The 20721-nt window shown below is 35.8% G+C and overlaps 1 protein-coding gene across 1 annotated transcript in view; it reads right to left on the reverse strand.

Annotated features, from left to right (window-relative positions):
* LOC142339044 (uncharacterized) overlaps window positions 1-20721 on the reverse strand; it is a 69208-nt gene that overhangs the window by 32192 nt on the left and 16295 nt on the right. The window contains exons 2-3 of the mRNA XM_075388702.1: window positions 9052-9264; window positions 4399-4629 (exon numbers count right to left, since the gene is read on the reverse strand). Of these exons, the coding sequence (XP_075244817.1) occupies window positions 4399-4629; window positions 9052-9264 (444 nt within the window). The remainder of the gene's footprint in view (window positions 1-4398; window positions 4630-9051; window positions 9265-20721) is intronic.

The following is a 20721-nucleotide window of genomic DNA, read 5'->3' on the forward strand; positions in this document are numbered from 1 at the left end:
GTATTACAATTCTGTTAAAATTCTTGACTGTTTCTTCCTAGTAGATCGGTATACTAATGAACAAATAAAAGAATGTCATCTATGGACGAAAATGCGTTGGATTTTCCCAGACAGATTTCACTTGAGGACAACTTTTTTTCCTTTAGCGCAACTTTTCTTTGACCGCTTATTGATTTCTAGCCACGGTGTTTCCAAGAACTTCCCCTTTTTTCATGTTCAGATTCCTTCCTACACTGTAGCACAAAGTCAATGCAAGTTTTTGAAATTATTAGCCGGTCGTCCAAACTTTAGAGCATTTGGAATCAGTGCGGGTTCTAGCGTTACCACCCGCAATGAAACAAATTCTACTTGCATGCTAACAAAGACACTTGATAAAAACGCAAACATGTAGAATAACAACCAGTGGGGGTGGGATGTTCGGCGAAAACTTGATTAGGCGAACTAATTTTTATAGACGATAGGCAAAAATCCGAAAAGTGTTGTTGAAATTAGGAGAAAACCAATTCAAAAAAATTAAACGAGGTAATTAAAAACCCACTTGATGTGATGAAGTTGTCAAGTGTCCCCATCAGTCGACTTTATATGCAAAAGAATTGTTAAAAGTACATGCAAAATATTTTTTTTTCATCAGAGCCAATGATTTTGATTTAAAAAATTTAACAGGCAAAAAGAGTCAATGTTTAAAATTACTTATCAATTGCTTAAATGTAGATAAATTAGATCTAACAGTTGGAAAACTATACGGAAAATGGTGGGGTTGGAGTTGAACCAGACCGTGAAAACACTTAAAACTACGATAACTCTAGTCAATAATTGATTGTTTCTGTGAGAAAAATTTTTTAGTCACTTGACTACATTATATTACTAAGCGGATATTAGATCTACCACTTGGAAAACTATATGGAAAAACGGTGGGGTTGGAGTTGAACCAGGCCGTGAAAACCCTTAAACTTCGATAACTCTTGTCAATAATTGATTGTTTCAGTGAGAAAATTTTTATAGTCACTTGACTACATTATATTACAAGGCGGATATTGCAGTACATCCAAGTGTTTTAATTGGTATTCGCCTAATTTCCACAAAACTTTAGTTCATAATTTTCGCCTAATGGTTACAAAAAAACTTTTATTCTGCAATATCGAACAATGAAAGAAAACTCACAACGCAAATGCTTCAAAAAACAAATACGTGCCGAAACTACTCATGAGAATAAAAAAAACATAGCAGGCAGATTGCCAGAAAATAGCCGCAATAGATTCGTAGATAGGCAGTCTAAAAAAAACAGTAAAAAAGACAGACCAAAAAAATCGTCTTTTCATTGAAGGCTGATCTGTTATATTTTGATTAAAAATCTGTATAATTTATTGCTGCCTCTATTAGCTGATCTCAATTTTAGAGTGACACATACCCATTTGACCTTATCTCTTTGAATTAAAGTAAATAAAAGTCAATTTCAAAGTGAGGAAGTCATTTTTGAGAGTGAGGTAAGTCAAGTGACCAAAAATTTAATCACGCGAATGAACAAAAAAACTCGCTCCACTAAGAGCGAAAAATGACGGCACGCATGCAATTCAGTTGAAATTGCATGAACGAATGAACAAAAAGTGGCTGTGACGTCATATGGCCGTAACAAAAATCATGACGACGAAATAAAAAAACATAGCAGGACAAGTCTTGAAATACAATTCAAAGAATTGACTGAAAAAGTCAGACGTAATCTACCTGACCAGCAGATCAATTGAACAATGCCAGCCAGAACAAACAAAATCATCAAAAATTGAGAAACTACAAGAATCAAAACTACAAGAACAAAAACAAGCTCATTGCTAAAACTCTTGAAGCTTTTAAACCTAAGGCAAATTTTTTCCCCTTCAAAAATACCTATTTCAAAAAAATTCTCAAAAGTCTTTTGTTTTTGATATAGGTCCACTATTATATCTGCAAGACCTGAAAATATTCATTGGCCCCTGAAGATCGATTAACTCAAAAATGACCAAAAATTTGATATCAATTGCAAATGATAAGGGAATTTTGCTGAAAATCGTGATATACATATCTTCAAAACCATGTCTGTGTCTATAGAGGTTATCCCGTAACCCAATTCCAAGCTTTAAAAAACTCATTGGCTCATAGATCGATAGGCAATAATTTTTAGAAAAAATTTAAAATTTCAAAAAATAGAAAATTGTTCCATTGAAAAGTTGAAAGCCATTCAATTGCCCCCCAGCAATTATTAAATAACACACTATCAAAGCCTGAATGAGGTTACCTGGCTACTGAGGCTAGAAAACATATAAAAGATAAATGTTTGAAAAAATTGCAAATTTTATTAAAAAAAACTTCTAAAAGTCGAAAGGTTAAATTGTTGAAAACAAATCCATTGAAACTAAAACCCTTGCAGTAATTTTTTATCGGAACGTGGAATATTTTTTCTCGAACTTGAGAGCGGACGAATATCAAAAACAGACAAAAACTCTAGGAAGCCTTAAAAAATTGCAGATTTTATCAAAAAATGCTAATATGTTAAAAACATTCCATTGTTACATAAAACTATGCAGTGCCCTATTAACAAACCGCAAAGGAGATTGACTGGTCCCTGAAGCTGGAAAAATTTAAAAAATGACAAAAATTTTCAAGAACCTGAAAAAAATGCGAATTTTGTCATAAAAATTCTAAAATTTGTGATATTCAAAAGTTGAAACCTGTTCCATGGCGACTAAAAATTTTTCAAAAACTTATTATCCAACCCCTGATGAGGTTTTCCGGCCCCTGGGACTCAAACAACTTGAAAAATGACAATAAATGTCAAAAAATGCTTAAATTCATTATGGCAAAAACATGAAAGCCATTCTATTACCACCAGAAACTATGCAGTAATCTATCATCAAACCCTTTATCAAACCCTAGAGGAGTTTTCTTGACACCTAGGGCTAAAAAAAACTCAAAAAATGACAAAAATTTTCAAAAAACCTGAAAGAAATAGCAAAAATTAGTATCATTTTGCGTGTTTGTAATTCTAGTACTAAAACATATAGCTCATAAAATGGCCATAACAAGCAATTTTGTCTCGCAAAAGGCCTTCATCAACTTTTAAAAACTTCAACCTAATCAAAACAAAAAATCACAAAAAACATTTTGAGCCCAAAAACTCCTAAAAATGACCTTTTAACCTTAAATTAAGGCCATCCCAGCAACTGCACCACTATATGCACTTGAAGGACAACTAAAGCCCACTTTGGGCTTCTAATGAAACTTAATGCCCGCTGGGCTTTACCTGTTTATCCCATCCCGTTTTGAAAGATCAAAGTCACTGAAAAATGTGTGAACAGATCTTAAAAAACACACAGCGCACCAACACAATTCAAATTCTTTGAATTGTAAAAAACCAAGAGAAGGCCAATAATAGCCCCAGCTATCGCTGTGCGGCTATTAAAAACTACTTGAAGTGTTATGATTCAAGAAGTTCTTTAAAAGAACTTGAACTGAAAAAAAAACAGAAAGTGACGACTTTTTTATATTACAAGGGCACATAAAACTAACGAAAAAATCTGTTAGGCCAACAAGAGTATTAAAATGCTCGCAAACAATAGGGAATTCATAACAGGCTATGATTATAGAAAAAAAAGAAAATCTGCGAAAAATTAAAAACTTTTGAAAATTTCTGTCATATTTCTCGACAAAAACTATTGTAAAACTACAAACTTGTACTCAATTAGTATCTAAAAACTCCCTAAGTAAAAAGCGTCTTTACGAATCCTAATTAAGGCAGCAAAACAATAAGCGAGAAAAGCCTAAAATTTGCCTAAAAATAGGACAATTTCCAAAAACCTTAAAACCGCTATCAAAACAACCCTAAAATTAAGGATAATAATCAAAACGCTAAACCAAAAAATACTTTTAAAAAATGGATTTAAAAGTCAACGTGAAAAAAAAAACTTTGCTCAATTACAATTTTTTTAACCTCAATTTTTCGCTCTCTCGAAAACACGGGTATGAACAAAAAACTACTCTTTTCGCTCCACTCTTTCACTCGGTTACCCGAACAAATTATCCAACAACGTCAATTTTTTTAGCACCCAAACCACTCAAAATTTTTCACGTGTTTCGTTTTCTGCTTCAAAATTCACTCCAACAAAAGTGATTAAAAAGACACTTCTCCAATAATATTCTTCGAGTCGTAAAAGCCCAAGAGCACCACAATTTAGCTACGCTCAGCTTACAGCTTCGCATCTATAATTAAATGACAACAAAAAGCGGTAGAGGAAACCAAACTAAAACCGGGCATAAGGCGTCTATCAACACTTGATAACAATAACAAAACAACCTCTCGACCAAAGTGCTAAATAGTGGTACCCAATAATACTCAACTAAATAGAATGTACGCCGTCCTTCACTCACCGTGGATTTTCAGCTGTACGTGTTGCTGTGCTGAGTTGATATTAACACATCTGCAGTAGTACGAATCAAAGTCGAACAACTCTTTGGTAGCTTTGAACACGTCCAGTTCAATCCTCATGCCTCCACTGTGACCCTCGAAGGTGGCGTTCATATTGTTGACAGCTGCTGATTGGTAGGGGTCACCAATTTTACCCTTCCCAGTGGCACCCTGCATTTCGGCTAGGCGCCGGTCTTAAACAATAAAACAATACAGAATTTGCTGCTACACACTTAATCAGCTGAGGATGGAAAAGACAAGGAGGCTCGGTAATGTGCGATCGCACATAAGGTTCCGACCCCGCTCATCCACAATTTTAGCATAATTGTCTACCAAATGAGGAACAAATAGAAAAACCCAAAAATTCAAGTAATTTTCAAAAAAAATTGGTGTGTGAACGAAAAAATAGCCTCCAAAGCAAATGACTCAGTGAAGTAAAAAATGATGCATTAGATTGATGAGATATGCCAATATTAAGAAAGCGAGTCAAGACGAACAGCTGTAACAAAAATCAAACAACAAACATTAATTAAAAAAAACTTTATGTCCGTTTTAAAAACAAAACTTAATTACCAAGTCAAAATAGCGTCTAATAAAACTGAAACTAAACAAATAACTTGTAATAGATATGGGACCAGTCAATAATAAAACTTGTAAACAATTAGACAATAAAGAACGAAAACAGTAAAGTTGAAAAAATCGCTTACTTGTTAAAAAAACAATTAATTTCAGAGTAATGTAAAGCATAGGAAATCAAATAAAATATCCCATAGGTTTACGATTTCCAATGCTTCTATTGAAGGGAATTATGAACTGTCGGTAATCAATTTTTTATGCGGTTACAAAAAGAACAACAAATACACAACAAACAAAAAATCAGTTAAAACTTGCAAGAAAAAGCTTTCGAAGACGTAAAGCCACACTTCGGCCCTCAAAAAATGTTTAATTGCACGTCTTCAAACACCGATAATGTATTATGTGAACTCTCATTGATGAAAATAAGTAGCAAGTAGACAAAAAGAAAAGGGCAAAATTAAGTAATACTTGTTTTTTCGAAGAAAAATTATTTCCAAAGAGATGAAAGCCATTAAATACAAAATGAAAAAAAGAAAGAGGTTCGTTTATTCTTTCAAAGGAAGCCCTTGAGACGTGCAATCATCCCGAATATGTCTTACGTCTATAAAAAGAACGTCAAATATAACTAAAATCAAAAACTAATTTTTTTGTGAAAAACCCGTGTCGAAGCCAGTAAAGTCATAACGAATTCTTAGATAACATTGGTTTTTTTACACCAATCTCTTTTGACGCCTGCCCCTGACAACAATGAAGTCATATTTCGCCTGTAATTAACGAGACTAGGTAACAAACAGACAGTAAAAGGAACAAAATTGCGACACTAAAACGTGTTTTTTTCTGGAAACCAATTGTTTTCGAATGTGACATATGAACTGTCAATAACGTGATAAGGTTACAAAACTAGAAAATGTGAAAAATGAGCAAATACCTAAAAAACAAATGTGAAATCTAGTAGTATCAAAACCAGAAAACCATAACTTAAGGCATAAAACCCCAATAAAGATTGAATTTGAATTCAGTAAAAAAAGAAGCATTCGATCATTGCTGACACTAAGCCACAAGTTGACCAAAATAAGAGAAAAGTGGAGGAAAAGTTCAATAAGCCATTATTTATTTAAAAATCAAATATTTTTTGTCAAAACGACCATAAGCTTCCAAGTAATAAACTAGACACATTAATTTTGAGTTAATTAGGAAGTCAATTAGACCTATCAAAGGTGACCTTTGATTTGAAATGTTCTGTTTTTTAATTAATATAAAAAGAATCGAATTTTTTTTATAAAAATGACCGACTGATTACAATCCGAACTATTTTTAGATTGTAGCAGTTTAAGGTTGGTCCAAAACTAGCCCTGCTAATACTGTTTGTCCATTAAGACCACTCAATTTTTCGAACGTTATAGATAGATAATTTTTTAGTTAAAAAATAAATGCCGCGTATTTTATAATCAACGAGTAAAGTTAGCAAAAAAACGGCAAAGTTTTAATTCCGGAGCACTCGCAACGGAAGTTAAAGCAGAAAGAGCCCTCTTTTGAGTCTACAGAGATTGTGTTATTGGTCATTGGGTTTCTACTTCCTACAAATTTATTCAAAGTGGACTAAAGAAAATTATTTCGTGCTGTTTTTGATTAAGCAGTCTGAATTTTGAAATATTTAGCCAGATTTTTTGACAAATAAAAATAGATGAGAATAATATTTTGTGTTTAAAAATAAAATCAACAACACTTTCTTAAAAAAAATTAAACAAAATTCCGGAAAATGTGAATAAATTCAACGGAATTCACTCTATTTTCTCATAAGTTTAAACCTCGATAACTCCCTGTAAAATTCAAAAATCAAAAAAAAATTAATTCCTTATTCTAGGCTGGACAAGCTTTCTAATGATACCAGTCTCAACTCTCTACGATGAAAATATCGATCGGCCAAAAATTATTGACTGAACAAAAAAACCCATTTGAGTATACAGTTCCTCCCCCCTCAAGAGGGGTCGGAACGAAAACATTCCCTAATCAACACCAGATGTCTGGGCCAGATTATCCTGCAAGATCTCGGAAAATTCTTGGCCATATTAACTTGACCAGATTATCTTGCAAGATCTCGGAAACTTCTTGGCCAGATTAACGTGACCAGATTATCTTGCAAGATCTCGGAAAATTCTTGCAAATTAATTTATCTTGCCAGATTCACGTTCATTTTGATCAAGTAGTTGTTGCGCGCAAGTTAAAATATTTTTCTAACACTCAATCAGCTAAGCATAACGTGTCGAGTAATAAATATTGATCAAAAGAAATTAAAAACTTCTGAAAAGTTTTGAACAGTTCCTTATTTTTTTGTGATCTCCACCATCAATCAATCAATTGTCTTTTTCTGTTAATATTATTTTCTTAAATTTTTTCTCATCCTTCCCTCAATTTTTCTTCCCATCTCCCAAAGTTGACTGGTGTTGATTCCTTTCTCCAAAAGTTTTGCTCAAGATATCATTCGAAGTGCATGTAAATGCTAAACGAAGGACTGGTATTGGTTAAACAAAAAAGCTGGGCTGGTAAGTTCCCAGTTTACAGGAAACGAGATGCTGAAAAAAACATAGTAAAATTGCTCCGAAAAACCAGCAAGCATTTTTCGCCGATCAAACAATCCATTGTACAGTGTTGAGAGTGATATCATTAGAAAGCTTGTCAAGCGTAGAATTGCAAATAAAAACGAACTTTTTGAAACTGGCTTTTTCAGAGGTGTAAAGGAGGTTAATAATTTTTTGACGTTAACCGTACTTCCGTTGTTTTGATAGTGTTTTCCATAAACCTTGCTTAACTTTTGATCAAATTTTGCTTATAATATGATAAAGTTGTTTACGATATTCTCATTGGTTTTACGTTTAAAGATACCAGAGTAGCCTAATTCTCCGAACCAACAACCGTATTACATTTAATCCCAATTACCGGCCAGTCTGTTATCAATCAATTCAGCCTTCCTTAAAAATCCCATTTAACTCCAAATGAGTTTCAATTAACAATTATTTTTGTCTCACAGTAAAGTTCATGGTTTTCATGGCTCGGACAAATTGTTTTCATACAGCGGTTGGCTTTGTCAGTAGCTAGCTACGGGGGGTGGGGGCGCACCGGGGGCTGATGGGGGCAACACTGGGTTGGGGGGCAACAGCGCGGTGGGGGTGGAGGCAATAGTGGGGGTGGGGGGTCAACAGGGGGGGTGGGGTGTCTCAACCTCTAAGAACCGCCCTTCACACCATAAGTATAAGTCTCCAAAACAGTTTGAGCTGAAACAGAGCTGAAAGGCTCTAAGAGCACTTAATGCCCGCTGGGCGCTACCTGTTTATCCCGTTTTTGAGGACGAAAAGTCAAAAGCGTCAGACGAAAAATCGGTCAAGCGAAAAATCGCATAAAAAAAAGACCGACAGGACTAATATAATTGCTATAAACTTCGTTTGAGAGCAATTAAAAACCCATTTGAATACATACTTCCTCCCCCCTCAAGAGGGTCGGAACAAAAATTCGGGTCTACACTGTCTTGTAACAGAATAGATCCCAAATCTGATTGACCAGCAGAGTTTTGCATCGCTCACCTTTTCTAACACATTTTGTATATTTTATGCTTCGTGCTATATAGAGCAACACCAGATTGTAATTTAGGGACATAAGGGAGGGAAGTATATACAAGAGGTTTTTCATCGAAAAAGTCTCATTATTGTATATTTGCGGTAATTGACTTGGAATTCGTATCACCACTAAGCTGCCCCCCCCCCACACACACACACACAACCCAAGCGCATAGAACGCGTATTTGTTCAATAGAGAAACATTTGTTAATTGGTGTGCAGATGGTACTGGAATGTGACCCAGCAATTCGGTAAAAACTCCAGAAATCTTGCCTAAAAATTGTCAGCTAATTTTAGTAAAAAATTTAGTCCTTCTGATAAAAGTTTTGAACCCCATGAGCTGGGGTGGAAGGGGCAGAATAAAATCCATTTTTAGATCCCGGTTAAAAAATACGCTCTAATGCTGCCCCTTACTCAACATGAACTCACCTGTTGAGCCGTATAACCAAAGTGCCGCACAATTCTGTGATGCCTTGGTGCTGGTATACTTGCAGATCATTTTGAAAGCCTCGTTGCTGACCACGTCTGCATCTGTATACTTCTGACCACTCTTGTCGCCCGGGATGGTGACGTAGAACTCCATGTTGGACGCGCCACTTTGACATTGGGATAAAGTAATCACACACAGAATGCATACTGCACCTAAAATGAATTTAAATGACACCACAAGTCTATTCATCTGTTATCAACGTCTTCGAACAATGAAAGATCAATTAATAATCTATTTTTACTTAGTCAATTATAATTCAATTATCTATTATCAAAAAATCAATTAAAATATCAGTGCTGGAAAAAATTGAAGATATTAGGAGCATAGAATTTTTGACATTTGATTTTTTTTCGGTCCAATGCTCCAAATTGCCTACTTTAATACCGTGGAGGAAAATGCCTGCTATAATGAAGAGAAATATGCAGCCGTTTTCTTTGAAGAATTTTAGCATATTCTTTTCATGTCCACAAAAAATTCTTTAAAAAATCAGTGCATGTTTTACAGAGCTTTTTATACCCAAAATTCACATGATAGTTGGTGGGTACTACTTTGGGTACAAGTAGAATAAGTTAAGGGTTGGCTGTTTCCATCAATACCACTTTTTGCTTTACCGATGAAAGCATTCCTGACCGCTCACAAGTTTCGTCAAATTAAAATTACACCCTTAGAAGCGATTTAATTTCTTAATGTCAACCTCGTTCACTTAGCTGATCCCTTAGATGACCTTAACAGCTTGTATAAACGATTTCACCACTCTTTCCACAGCCCATGTTCAACATTATACTATTCTACAAGTTGATCATGAATTTGATTTTATTAATACGAGGCCAAACATAGCTGTCCAAATTAGAAGGTCCAAGAATAGTAGCTCTAAATACAACCAATAGTTTGGCAACCACCAAACAAACTACTAAATACAGACCACAATGTTACTCTATTAAAGTAAGTAGCAACTTTAGCTTCACAACGCTTCGCTAAAAACCATTTTCAAATCTGCAGTTTTAGAATAAAGGTTGACAAAACTTTAGAAACAAAAACTATCTTGCATGAGTAAAAACTTTTCAAACAAGTTGCCCAAAGAAGTCAGTTAGTTTATTCACACATGTCTATTCAGCTTGACGAGTTGCCTGAACAAATTATCCAACAGATTTGCTTTCTAATTTATTATCAAAATAAGTCTTCTGGACTACAGTCGATTTTAAACATTCGGTTAGTTTGTTGGAATTTATATGATATTATCAACAGAGTTACTTTGAAACTTGCTTTACGGCTGAACACATCTGGATTCTTTGAACATGGTGAGAAATATGGGCAGAATTTAGAAGAGTACTTTCAATATTTAGGAACTAAGACCAACTGGAGATTCGACCGGTTATCGATCAATGAAAGTATTATAACTAAGGGTCCAAAATATTGCGGCAAAATTCTTGACTTAATTAACAATTACCCACAGCTCTTCAGGAATCGAGTCACTTTGGTACATTTCAACTTTCTTTTAAGTAATGACAATGCCGTTTTGGCTGTTCTTGAAGAGATCTTTCTGGCGGTTGCAAACGACAATACCAAAATTGAACTAGATATCAATTTTTGGAGAAATGATGTAGCGTTGTACAACTTCCGTTTTCTCAACAAGGTTAAAAGAATATTTATAACAGTCAACGCAAGCGAAAAGTCATTCGCAGAAAAGATGATCGCGCAGTGCTCCGAGGCGGAATACGTAAAACTAATTCGATCTGAGAATTCTGCAGAGCTTTTCGATATCAGTTTCCTCAGAAACCTTCCAAAACTCAAGCGACTCCACTGCAACCATATTGCAGATCAAAATGACACCTTACAGCCCACACGAAGTCAAGTCCAAATTCTACACCTAGAAGACTGGGGCAGAAATGTGACGTATATCACAGGCTTCTTGCCTCGAATATTCTCAAATTTGACCTACCTCAGCTTCGAACGTCCTTTTGAACGCACTACTGTTTACCAACCTTTAGCTGTTTTTGAAATACCTCCCGGTCTGGTTTCACTGAAAACGAATGCTAGTATTTTTCCTCTAGTCGATACATCTAACTTGCTTCGACTTGAACACCTTTACCTCGAACTAGATATATATGACGACAAAGAGTTCGCTCAATACATAAATGAGAACAGACTTCCTATGCTTAAGATGCTCAATCTTACAGTAAACATGCGGGTCAAACAATATCAGGGAAATTACTCTAATTTGTTTAGCTTGGCCGCTTCAATACTGCGACACACTCCTGAAATTCAAGTTCTCAGCATTCGAGGATGGCTATTGTCCTGCTCATTGGAAAAGATGTTTATATCAATTTCAGATACTGCCTTCAAAACTCTTATCAAAAAACTGTCACACAAGTCGAAAAAAGCTGTTACAAAGCACTCATTCTTGCAGTATTTCAACTTCTTTGAAAATACCCTAGAACAATATAAACTGAGCGAGGACATTGAAGAACTGATAGAAAAATTCGACATGGACATGAAGTGGTATATAAGAAACGTTGAAATAGACGAATTATGATAATATACCTCAAAGCGAGAAACAAATTAATAGTGATCTTTGTACTGAAAAATCTATTTTGGTCCTTTATCAAATTTGTTTATTTTTTCATTTAAAATAATCCGCCCGGTATACTTCAGCGTATTCTTTAAAATTTAGTTGAAGTTTTTCCAGAAGATTTTGCTGACTGTTCTATGCTTTTCTTCAATCTTTGCCGTAGCTCTTTAGTACAAGTATTCTCAACCTCGGTTGCATGTTTAGTACAACGGCAGTCTCTGACAGGTAATTGCGCTGCGTATGAGTGCAAAACATTCGTCCGAATGAATGTTAATGCGTCCGAGAATGTTTTTTTTTGAGATTTTTGTTGCTAATCGCTTTATAATCCAGGAAACCGCCCATGCAGGAAAACACGAGCAAAAAAACTACCTTTTTTCAATTTCCGAAATTTGCTGTCGCTATTTTAGAATTTTAATTGCCTCGTAATATTTCTATGCTTCCTTGGCTTCATTTGGCCAACGGATTTTTAAAAATTCACGTCGAAGAAAGTTCTGCCGAATTTTGACCCCCACAATCGGTTTGCTTTAATGTCAAGTCGAGCGTTGTCATCAGCGCTAGCAGATTTGTTGCAAAGATTTTCGCCTTCAAGTAACTAAGTGATGGCTCAACATTGACGGTCATAGCATACGTCATTCATTATTTTCGCCCGGGTATAGCCCCTCTTTGCACACTGTAGAGCATGGGTTAGAGTAAATTTTCCCTAAAAGGGCAGTCGATAGGTCATTTTTTATTCACGGTTGTACCGAATGCACAAACCACTGCAAAATTCCAATTTTGTCAACGTAAAACGGTACCGTTTCAGTGGAAAAGCAATGAGCCAGTTCGAGGCTCCTTTTTCTGATGCCAAGCCGACAACGTGACTTTTTGTCTTCAGGTAACGTGCTGTAGCGTGTCTTCACGACATGGTTTTGAGTTTAGATCTCTGGAAGCAATTTTCGTCAGTTTTCATCAACATATAATCTGTAATTCGGTATTCACTTCGATTGTATTCTGTTTTAAAGATTTTTATATGGTTGAGGCTGAGTAAAACAGCAGGAGGCCATGCATTCTTACATTTAGACGTAACGATGTAGTTTATGTTCTGTCACTCGGCTTTTGTAGTCCGTCTTTTGGCTTAGTATGCATGTTGCAGCTAAATTTTTAACTCTTCTAAATTTTTCCATGTTTGCCTGTCTATGCAACCATGCCTAAGAGCCATGGCAAATGGCAAAGCATAGCCAGATATGAATTTGACAGTGGAGAAAGGTGGCAATTGTCCTTTAAAAAAACAGTGCTTCAGTTGTTTTCAACATCCTTTGGTTTACTTTTCCTTCTGTCTGTTGATCTGGTATCAAAATAAAGAACCGAAATTTCTGACGGTTTCTGGTTTGCACCCACCAACGTCTAAATGGCATGAACTTGGACAATTCGATAATTTGCATACAAGCTCAAAAACATAAAAAGAGACATTTTATACTTTAAACTTGTCTCAATTTGTCAAAGTACTGTCATCCTATCAGTTTCGACTTCTTTCAATTTTGCTAAAAATGTTGCACATGCATAACATCGTCATTCTCACCCAAATAAGATTGCTTTTGCACAGTCTCGTTTTTGGTATAACTATTTGAGAGTGCATCGCCCTGCTCTTTGATTTGTTAAACTCGAAGTAAACATCGATAACTTAGTTGTTTGTTTCAGTTAAAAAGAAAGCCCCTTGTCATAGGGGGTGGTTACCATCTGCAACGCCAAAGCAGAATAGAAAAAAAGACCAACGCAACGTCATTTTCGAGGGTATCACCTAACTTATACAAAAAGTGGAAGTACCGCAAACTCTGAACGCAATCACATTAGATCTGCTTTAATTTTGGCTTTAATTGCCCTTGACCATTCACTGATGATATAAAAATAATAAAACAGAATTTAGGAAAAAAATCCAAGGGTTTTACATTGCCCCAGTTTGCTTCGTTCATTTTATTAGATAACAAATTTCAGTTTTTTCACGTTCATGCAGTTTTTGCACCCACACATAATTCGCCAAGAGCACGTGTTGTTTTCATCGTAACGCAGTCTGAAGTAGACAAAATACAGATCGAGAAGTTTGGCTTTGTGGTTTTCATGAAATAGGATATCGTATTGGAAGAACTCGTTGAAGGTGTTCGCAAGGTGGCAGGCCATGTACCAATAATCGGATTCACATTTCCTGAGTTTTGGTTGTCGACATATGAAGTTACGAGTCGTTTGGTATCGAGTTGTACCTGGCTCGGTTATTGACATGAAGTTTCCAGTTTAAATCAACTTTGAAATTGTCTTTTATTTGCTGTTATCAAAACTATACTTTTATCAACACTAACAATTATCATTATCCACTATACTTTTGGTTTTGTTAAATTGTGATAATTTCAACCCATCTGTTAATTGCTGTTCGTAATGCTACACTTGTTATCGTGAAGGCTCAAGAAAGTTAAAAAGCGTTCTGAATTTGAAAATCAACTGTTAGATTATAACTATTATTGATCAGTTTTTGATCTCCGGTGGTCTCCGTGCCTATCAGTTTTTGATCACCGGTGGTCTCCATGCCTATCAAATTTTGATCACCGGTGGTCTCCGTGCCTGCGGCTTTTTTTGCTAGACTACAATAAGGAGAGTAAAACACATGAATGAACAACTATATCGTTGAAAACAGACACTAATTTTGAGTGCGTTAATAAGAGTCACGCTATAAAGGACTAAATTCTTGGAGAAAGCGATTATTGGTAAGGTTCAGGTTCGACCTGGAATATTCGAATTTCGGATATTTTCCTTTTGTCCCCCCCCCCCCCCAGTTCAGTGGTGCATATTATTTGCATCCCCTAGACGCACGTGGGAGGAGCATACTGTGCTGGTGGGCAAACTAGTCAATTACCATAGCTGGCAGATTGCCAGAAAATAGCTTCGTAGATCTGAAGTCTCCAAAAAAACAGACCCAAAAAAATTGGTCTTTTCATTGAAGGCTGATATGTTATATTTTGATTAAATATCTGTTCAAGTTTTGCTGCCTATTAGCTGCTCTCTAATAACCTTCATTTAGAGTGACACACACACACCCATTTGACCTCATATCTTTGAGTTAAAGTAAATAAAAAACAATTTCAACGTGAGGAAGTCAATTTTGTGAATGAGGTAAGTCAAGTGTGACCAAAAATTTAATCACGCAAATGAACAAAAAAACTCGCTCCACTAAGAGCGAAATATGACGTCACACACGCATCTCAGTTGAAATTGCATGAACGAATGAACAAAAAGCAGATTTGAAGTGGTTGTGACGTCATATGGTCGTAATAAAGAACTCGGCGACGAAAAAAACAAAGCAGGACAAGTACTGACGTACAGGGCAAATTCGGACTACTTTAGTTTAGGGCAAATTCGGAATAACCCTAAAATTTAAAGAACATGGCCAAGATCAAAAAATCCGGAATAGGAATGTTTTTAAACAAATTGATAACGGATGTAAATAAGAGTGGTACATAGGCTAAATATTGTACATATGGAAAAATTTTCGATTGAATTTTTTAGAATAGTTCGTAGAAGTGTTTTAATTGTGGTCTCAGACAAATGTATATACATATTTATTTTATCTTTTAACAATTTATAAAACAGTTTTAACCTGACGATGAACGTAAAGTTCGAAAACGTTTGTTTTAAATATCGAAATGTCGTTTAAGAAAATTTAATTTGAAATATCGGTTTTTTTTACATTACTGACAAACAAATCAAAGAACTTTCCTTGACTTAACAGATGTAAAAGAAACAAATTTGTCAAATTAAATTACTTCCGCTATTTAAAACAAACGTTTTCGAACTACTTTCATCGTCAGGTTAAAACAAATAGGGTTAAAGGATAAAAAGAATGTGTTTTTACATTTGTCTGAGACCACAATTAAAACAATCCCAGGAAGTATTCTCAGAAATTCAATCGAAAGTTTTTTCCTATATACAATCTTTAGCCTATTTCCAACTCATATTTACATCTGTTATCAATTTCTTTAAAAACATTCCGGATTTTTCGATTATGGGCATGTTTTTGTATTTTTAGGGGTATTCTGAATTTGCCCTAACCATAAGTAATAACCCTAACCCTAAGTGAATTCCCGCCCCCTATATTCATCGCGTGTGTTTAGTGCCGGCTTCAGATTGCCGATGTCTATAGCTTCGATAGTCATTAGCTTTTCTACTGTCCGACAGGCGTCCAGAATTTTCCATTCAATGTCAATCGTGGCGCCACAATATTCAACCAGATGTTGACCCACCTGTGAATCCTTCTTTTGTTCTGTTATCCTTGTGGTAACAAGCCAGCTTGTTTGCCCAACATAGATGGATCCGCATCCATTACATTTTATCTCATACACCACGTGGGATTTCAAGTCTCTTACGAAAAATGATTTTTGGTTGGAGAGGCATGATCTTAATTTCCGCGTTACAAAATCCACTTGCAATTCGAATAGTTTCTTCAATTTGCATGCAAAGTTTTGAGTAAGATTGCCTCTGTATTGTAGAAAAATTGTTGGCTTATCATGAGATCTAGTCTTTTATTTTGATGCCCTTTTGTTGTTGTTCTCAATTGGTCTTTATCGCCACTTATTATCTTTTCCAAAGTCTGGTTAACTATTTTTGAAGACCATTTCTCTGAATACTGATTTTGGTCCAGCAAGTTTTGTTGTTTTCAAGAGCCTGATCGAAGGCCAACCAATTAGAGGTGGAATTAAAAACCTTGTGAACCGTCCCTTGAATCACATTTTTCTTATGCTGAAGCGGTGCACAGCTGCGAAAATTCAGTATCATTCCAGTGTCAGATGGTTTTTGATACCAATGACAGGTGATATTGCCTTTGCTGCTCACGTTTTTGTTAATATCAAGAAAAGCCGAATCCCCTTCCTTTTTAACTTTTTCTAAGGTAAATTTCAGGTTGTTGTGTAATAAATTTGCAAATTTTAAGTTTTCGTCCGGGTCACCACAAACCGTGCAGAAAATATCATCCAAATACCTTTTCAACAACTTCATCTCCTCATATCGCCCCATTGTCTGTTGATTGCTGCAATAAGTACAAATCCAAACAACATTCTGCATGTTGGCGTAATCCTCATTCGTTATCTTTTGGCATTTTGCATGAAAACAGTTCTTGCATAGTTCACATCCAAATCCTCTTCCTCGAAAAGTCACTCTTCTTTTAAAGTCTTTGCACTTCCGTATTGTTTGGATCTGGAGATATTTTCACTAAGCTCTGATTTTGCAGTGACTTTTCAAAGGATTTCATCCATACGTTTGCTAGTATTAAAGGCAATGATGCATCCATAGCCAGACCATCTGATTGTACATACCACAAACCATTACATTTAAAACGAACATTTGTCACTGCAAGCTTTAACAAACTTTTCATAGCGGACTTTGGGATATCTGGAGATTGGTTGCTTAAATAGAGCGTCTTAGAGCAATTTCTATAGCCTCTCCAACCGAAACGTTGGTGTACAATTATCATATTTAATATCAAGAGATACTATCTGATATCTTAATATCAAGAGATACTATCTGCTCATAATCTTCAAGAGTGAGAGACTCTAAGGCCTTTCTAGCATCTTGCGTGTCGGTTTCAATGTTTGCGCCCGTTAGTTTCTGGAAAAATTGTGTCAGAAATCTATCCAAATTTTCGTAACTGCTACCAGGTAACGAAAAAACAGGCCGGAGATGTGTATCTGTTTTATGTACCTTTGCTGGGCCATCAAGCCGCGCTAATTGTGAACTTGTTGACCTGAGTCTTTGATAAATTTTGTCATTAATCTTCCCTTGTTTCATTAATTTTTGCAGCCTGTTATTGATCTGTTTTTCATTTTAGATCACAATTTCATCTTTTGCTCCATTGATTTTGTAAAACTGATCCGAGTTCAGCACATCAAGTTTTTCTCTGTACGTTGACTTCTTCATCACACATAAACCGCAGCCTTTGTCAAATGGTACCACCGGCAAATCATTGGCTTTTAGGTAATCATGAATCTTTTAGGTAATCATGACTTAGCAGAAAACTGGACCTAAAACCGACTATGAATGGATTGGGAAAACCATTTAGAAAAAAATCCGATCCAAAAATAAAAAAAAACAGTAAACAGCAAAGTGAAATTGCCACATGTGAACAAAAAACCACCAGCGAGAAAGTGAATTTTTGTTCAAACATCGTTTTCTCACCCTTGTTTAAATAGAGCGCAAAATTTCACGCCGCAAAACCACTCCCTTTTTCGCTCCACTTCCTGTTTTGGTGTGACCAAAATCACTACTTAAATTTGACATCAAAAATGAGGAAAATGTGTGAACAAATCTTGAAAAAAAAAACAGCGCCCCGATACCACTCAAATTCTTTGAATTGTAAAAATTCTTTGAATTGTAAAAAACCAAGCAAAGGCCAATAATAGCCTCAGCTATCGCTTCGCGGCTATTGAGAATCAAAATTTCCTTGAAAACAATCATTATTCTGTAATAACCATCGACTTTTTTGATTTTCTATAAATTCTCAATTTTTCATAATGTCTCACTTTTTCATACAAATTTAACTATTCTATTTTCCATAAAAACTCATCAATCCATTAGATCAACAGAAAAACTTCCCGATTCTGCTGTATTGAATGAACGGCGAAAAGTAATACCACAATAGGGCAAAGTGACGGAATCTGTCAGTCTTTCTGTCGACGTCACGCTCTCGTATTCCAGTTCACAATCGAACAACAATGGTTTATTGTCAAACTGTGCAATTCTTTCAGCTTCAAACTTCTCGACCGGATTGTCATTAAGCATTCTAATCATAGACGTGTTCAGAATCAGCAAGATATTTGACAAATCTGGCCTCGGACTTGTTTCACACGTTATATCGAAAGACTCGTCGGCGTAGCATCTATTGTTCAAAGAAGTTGAATTATCTACAGACTGGCGCGCTGAAAAATGCAAAATTTCTTGATTGGTACAAACTTAAACATTCAAACCATTCTTATATTTGAAATAGTTACAGAAAATGTCGACTGAGATGCTTGAAGGCGTTTCGTATTGCACCATTTCGAAATTACGCTGGCATTCGAATGAGTAGCTTCCCACGTCCAGCAGAGATGCATAAACAGAGGCTGCAATCCTCAAAGTTTCCGAGTCTACCTCTTAATAGTCCAGCGAATTTTGACTGATTCCCTGGCCTTGCCAAGCGTAGCTTTGGGTCAAAGGTGTCAGGAGTTTAGAGCTGCTCTTAACTACACAGATCAAGGAAAAGGATTCAGATATTTCCACTTGTCTTATTGCACTGGTGTTACTGGTCACAAAAACCAAGGGTCCGTCTAAATGAAACGTTTTTGAGTACATCATGTTCTATTTTCAGTTCAATCATTCGTCGAGTGACTACACAATCGATCAGTAATGGCCGTATCAATCGAAATGAATCAGTTTACTTCAGCTTCTGAATACATCAAATGACAATTTCAGGAAGCAATAATCTCTGCATGATTCCTGCAACCACGAAGTTTTTCCCAGGTTGGAAAAAAGACAACAGTGCTGGAATTTCAGCGAATTCACATCAGAACTCACCTGTATGTAGTTCTATTTTCAGCTTCCCGTGATTTCAGAAAAACAATATCGGCGACACTTTGATCACAACCACTTTCAGCAACGTTCAATTTAGAAGCAGCTACCTTGCATTCACAAAGTCAAGAACAAAAATGAGCACAAAACAATGGTGCTCAAAACGACAATAGTTTCTAGATGATCTTATCAGTCCAATTTGGAAACATTATTAACTAAATACGAAGCATTATTTTAGATCCGAGATCAGCACATCAAGTTTTTCTCTGTACGTTGACTTCTTCATCACACATAAACCGCAGCCTTTGTCAAATGGTACCACCGGCAAATCATTGGCTTTTAGGTAATCATGAATCTTTTAGGTAATCATGACTTAGCAGAAAACTGGACCTAAAACCGACTATGAATGGATTGGGAAAACCATTTAGAAAAAAATCCGATCCAAAAATAAAAAAAAAACAGTAAACAGCAAAGTGAAATTGCCACATGTGAACAAAAAACCACCAGCGAGAAAGTGAATTTTTGTTCAAACATCGTTTTCTCACCCTTGTTTAAATAGAGCGCAAAATTTCACGCCGCAAAACCACTCCCTTTTTCGCTCCACTTCCTGTTTCGGTGTGACCAAAATCAGAACTCAAATTTGACATCAAAAATCAGGAAAATGTGTAAACAAATCTTAAAAAAAACAGCACCCCAATTTAATTCAAATTCTTTGAAATTTAAACACCAAGAGAAGGACAATAATAGCTCCAGCTATCGCTGTGCGGCTATTAAAAAGATAGTGGGCTAACAATAGTCAATTAAGACAATTCAATTAAAACAAGCCACTCCCCTAAAATGGAGGTCGGTCAACTTAATGGCAGGAAGTCAAATCCTATATGTATTTATAGATCCTGACGGTAGCCAAAAATCAAAGCATCAGATGCAAAAGATAGAGAAATTAAAGCATCAGGATTATAATCAAAAGAGATATGATAAATAGCAATCACATAATTGGTAGTGATTTTGAATCAGGATTAGAAAGATATAGGATCATTTGGGACAATAGCCTCACTTCCTCTATAACGGTTTTTATCGACGCTTCTGATGCAGGGCACCGGCACACGGTGCGTGCTCCAAGGAGGCAGAGTATGCTGCTCATTTTTGTCATTATGTACGTGATCACGTCCTAATATGAATCTGCGTTCTTATCCCTGACCACGGAAGAATCTCTGTATGGTTTTTAATGCTGATAGATCAAATCCTGTACATAAGATTAACAGACAGCAGGTGGCTTTCTTGACATCGATTTTCATTTGCTCGTATTTCATCTTCTTTATGGCTCGTGATATTGTACAAATTTTATCTCTTGGGCAACTCTTAGCATACCGATTAAACACTTCCACATCAAATAAAGTTCCACTGAAACGTGAATGGAAGAAGCCATTAACTTTTTTATTTTGCTTGTCGAGCGTAGTCATCAGTAGTGGTGCTTCGAATT

The sequence above is a fragment of the Convolutriloba macropyga genome, chromosome 5 (assembly GCF_964194025.1).
Source record: "Convolutriloba macropyga chromosome 5, txConMacr16.3, whole genome shotgun sequence".
Taxonomy (NCBI): domain Eukaryota; kingdom Metazoa; phylum Xenacoelomorpha; order Acoela; family Convolutidae; genus Convolutriloba; species Convolutriloba macropyga.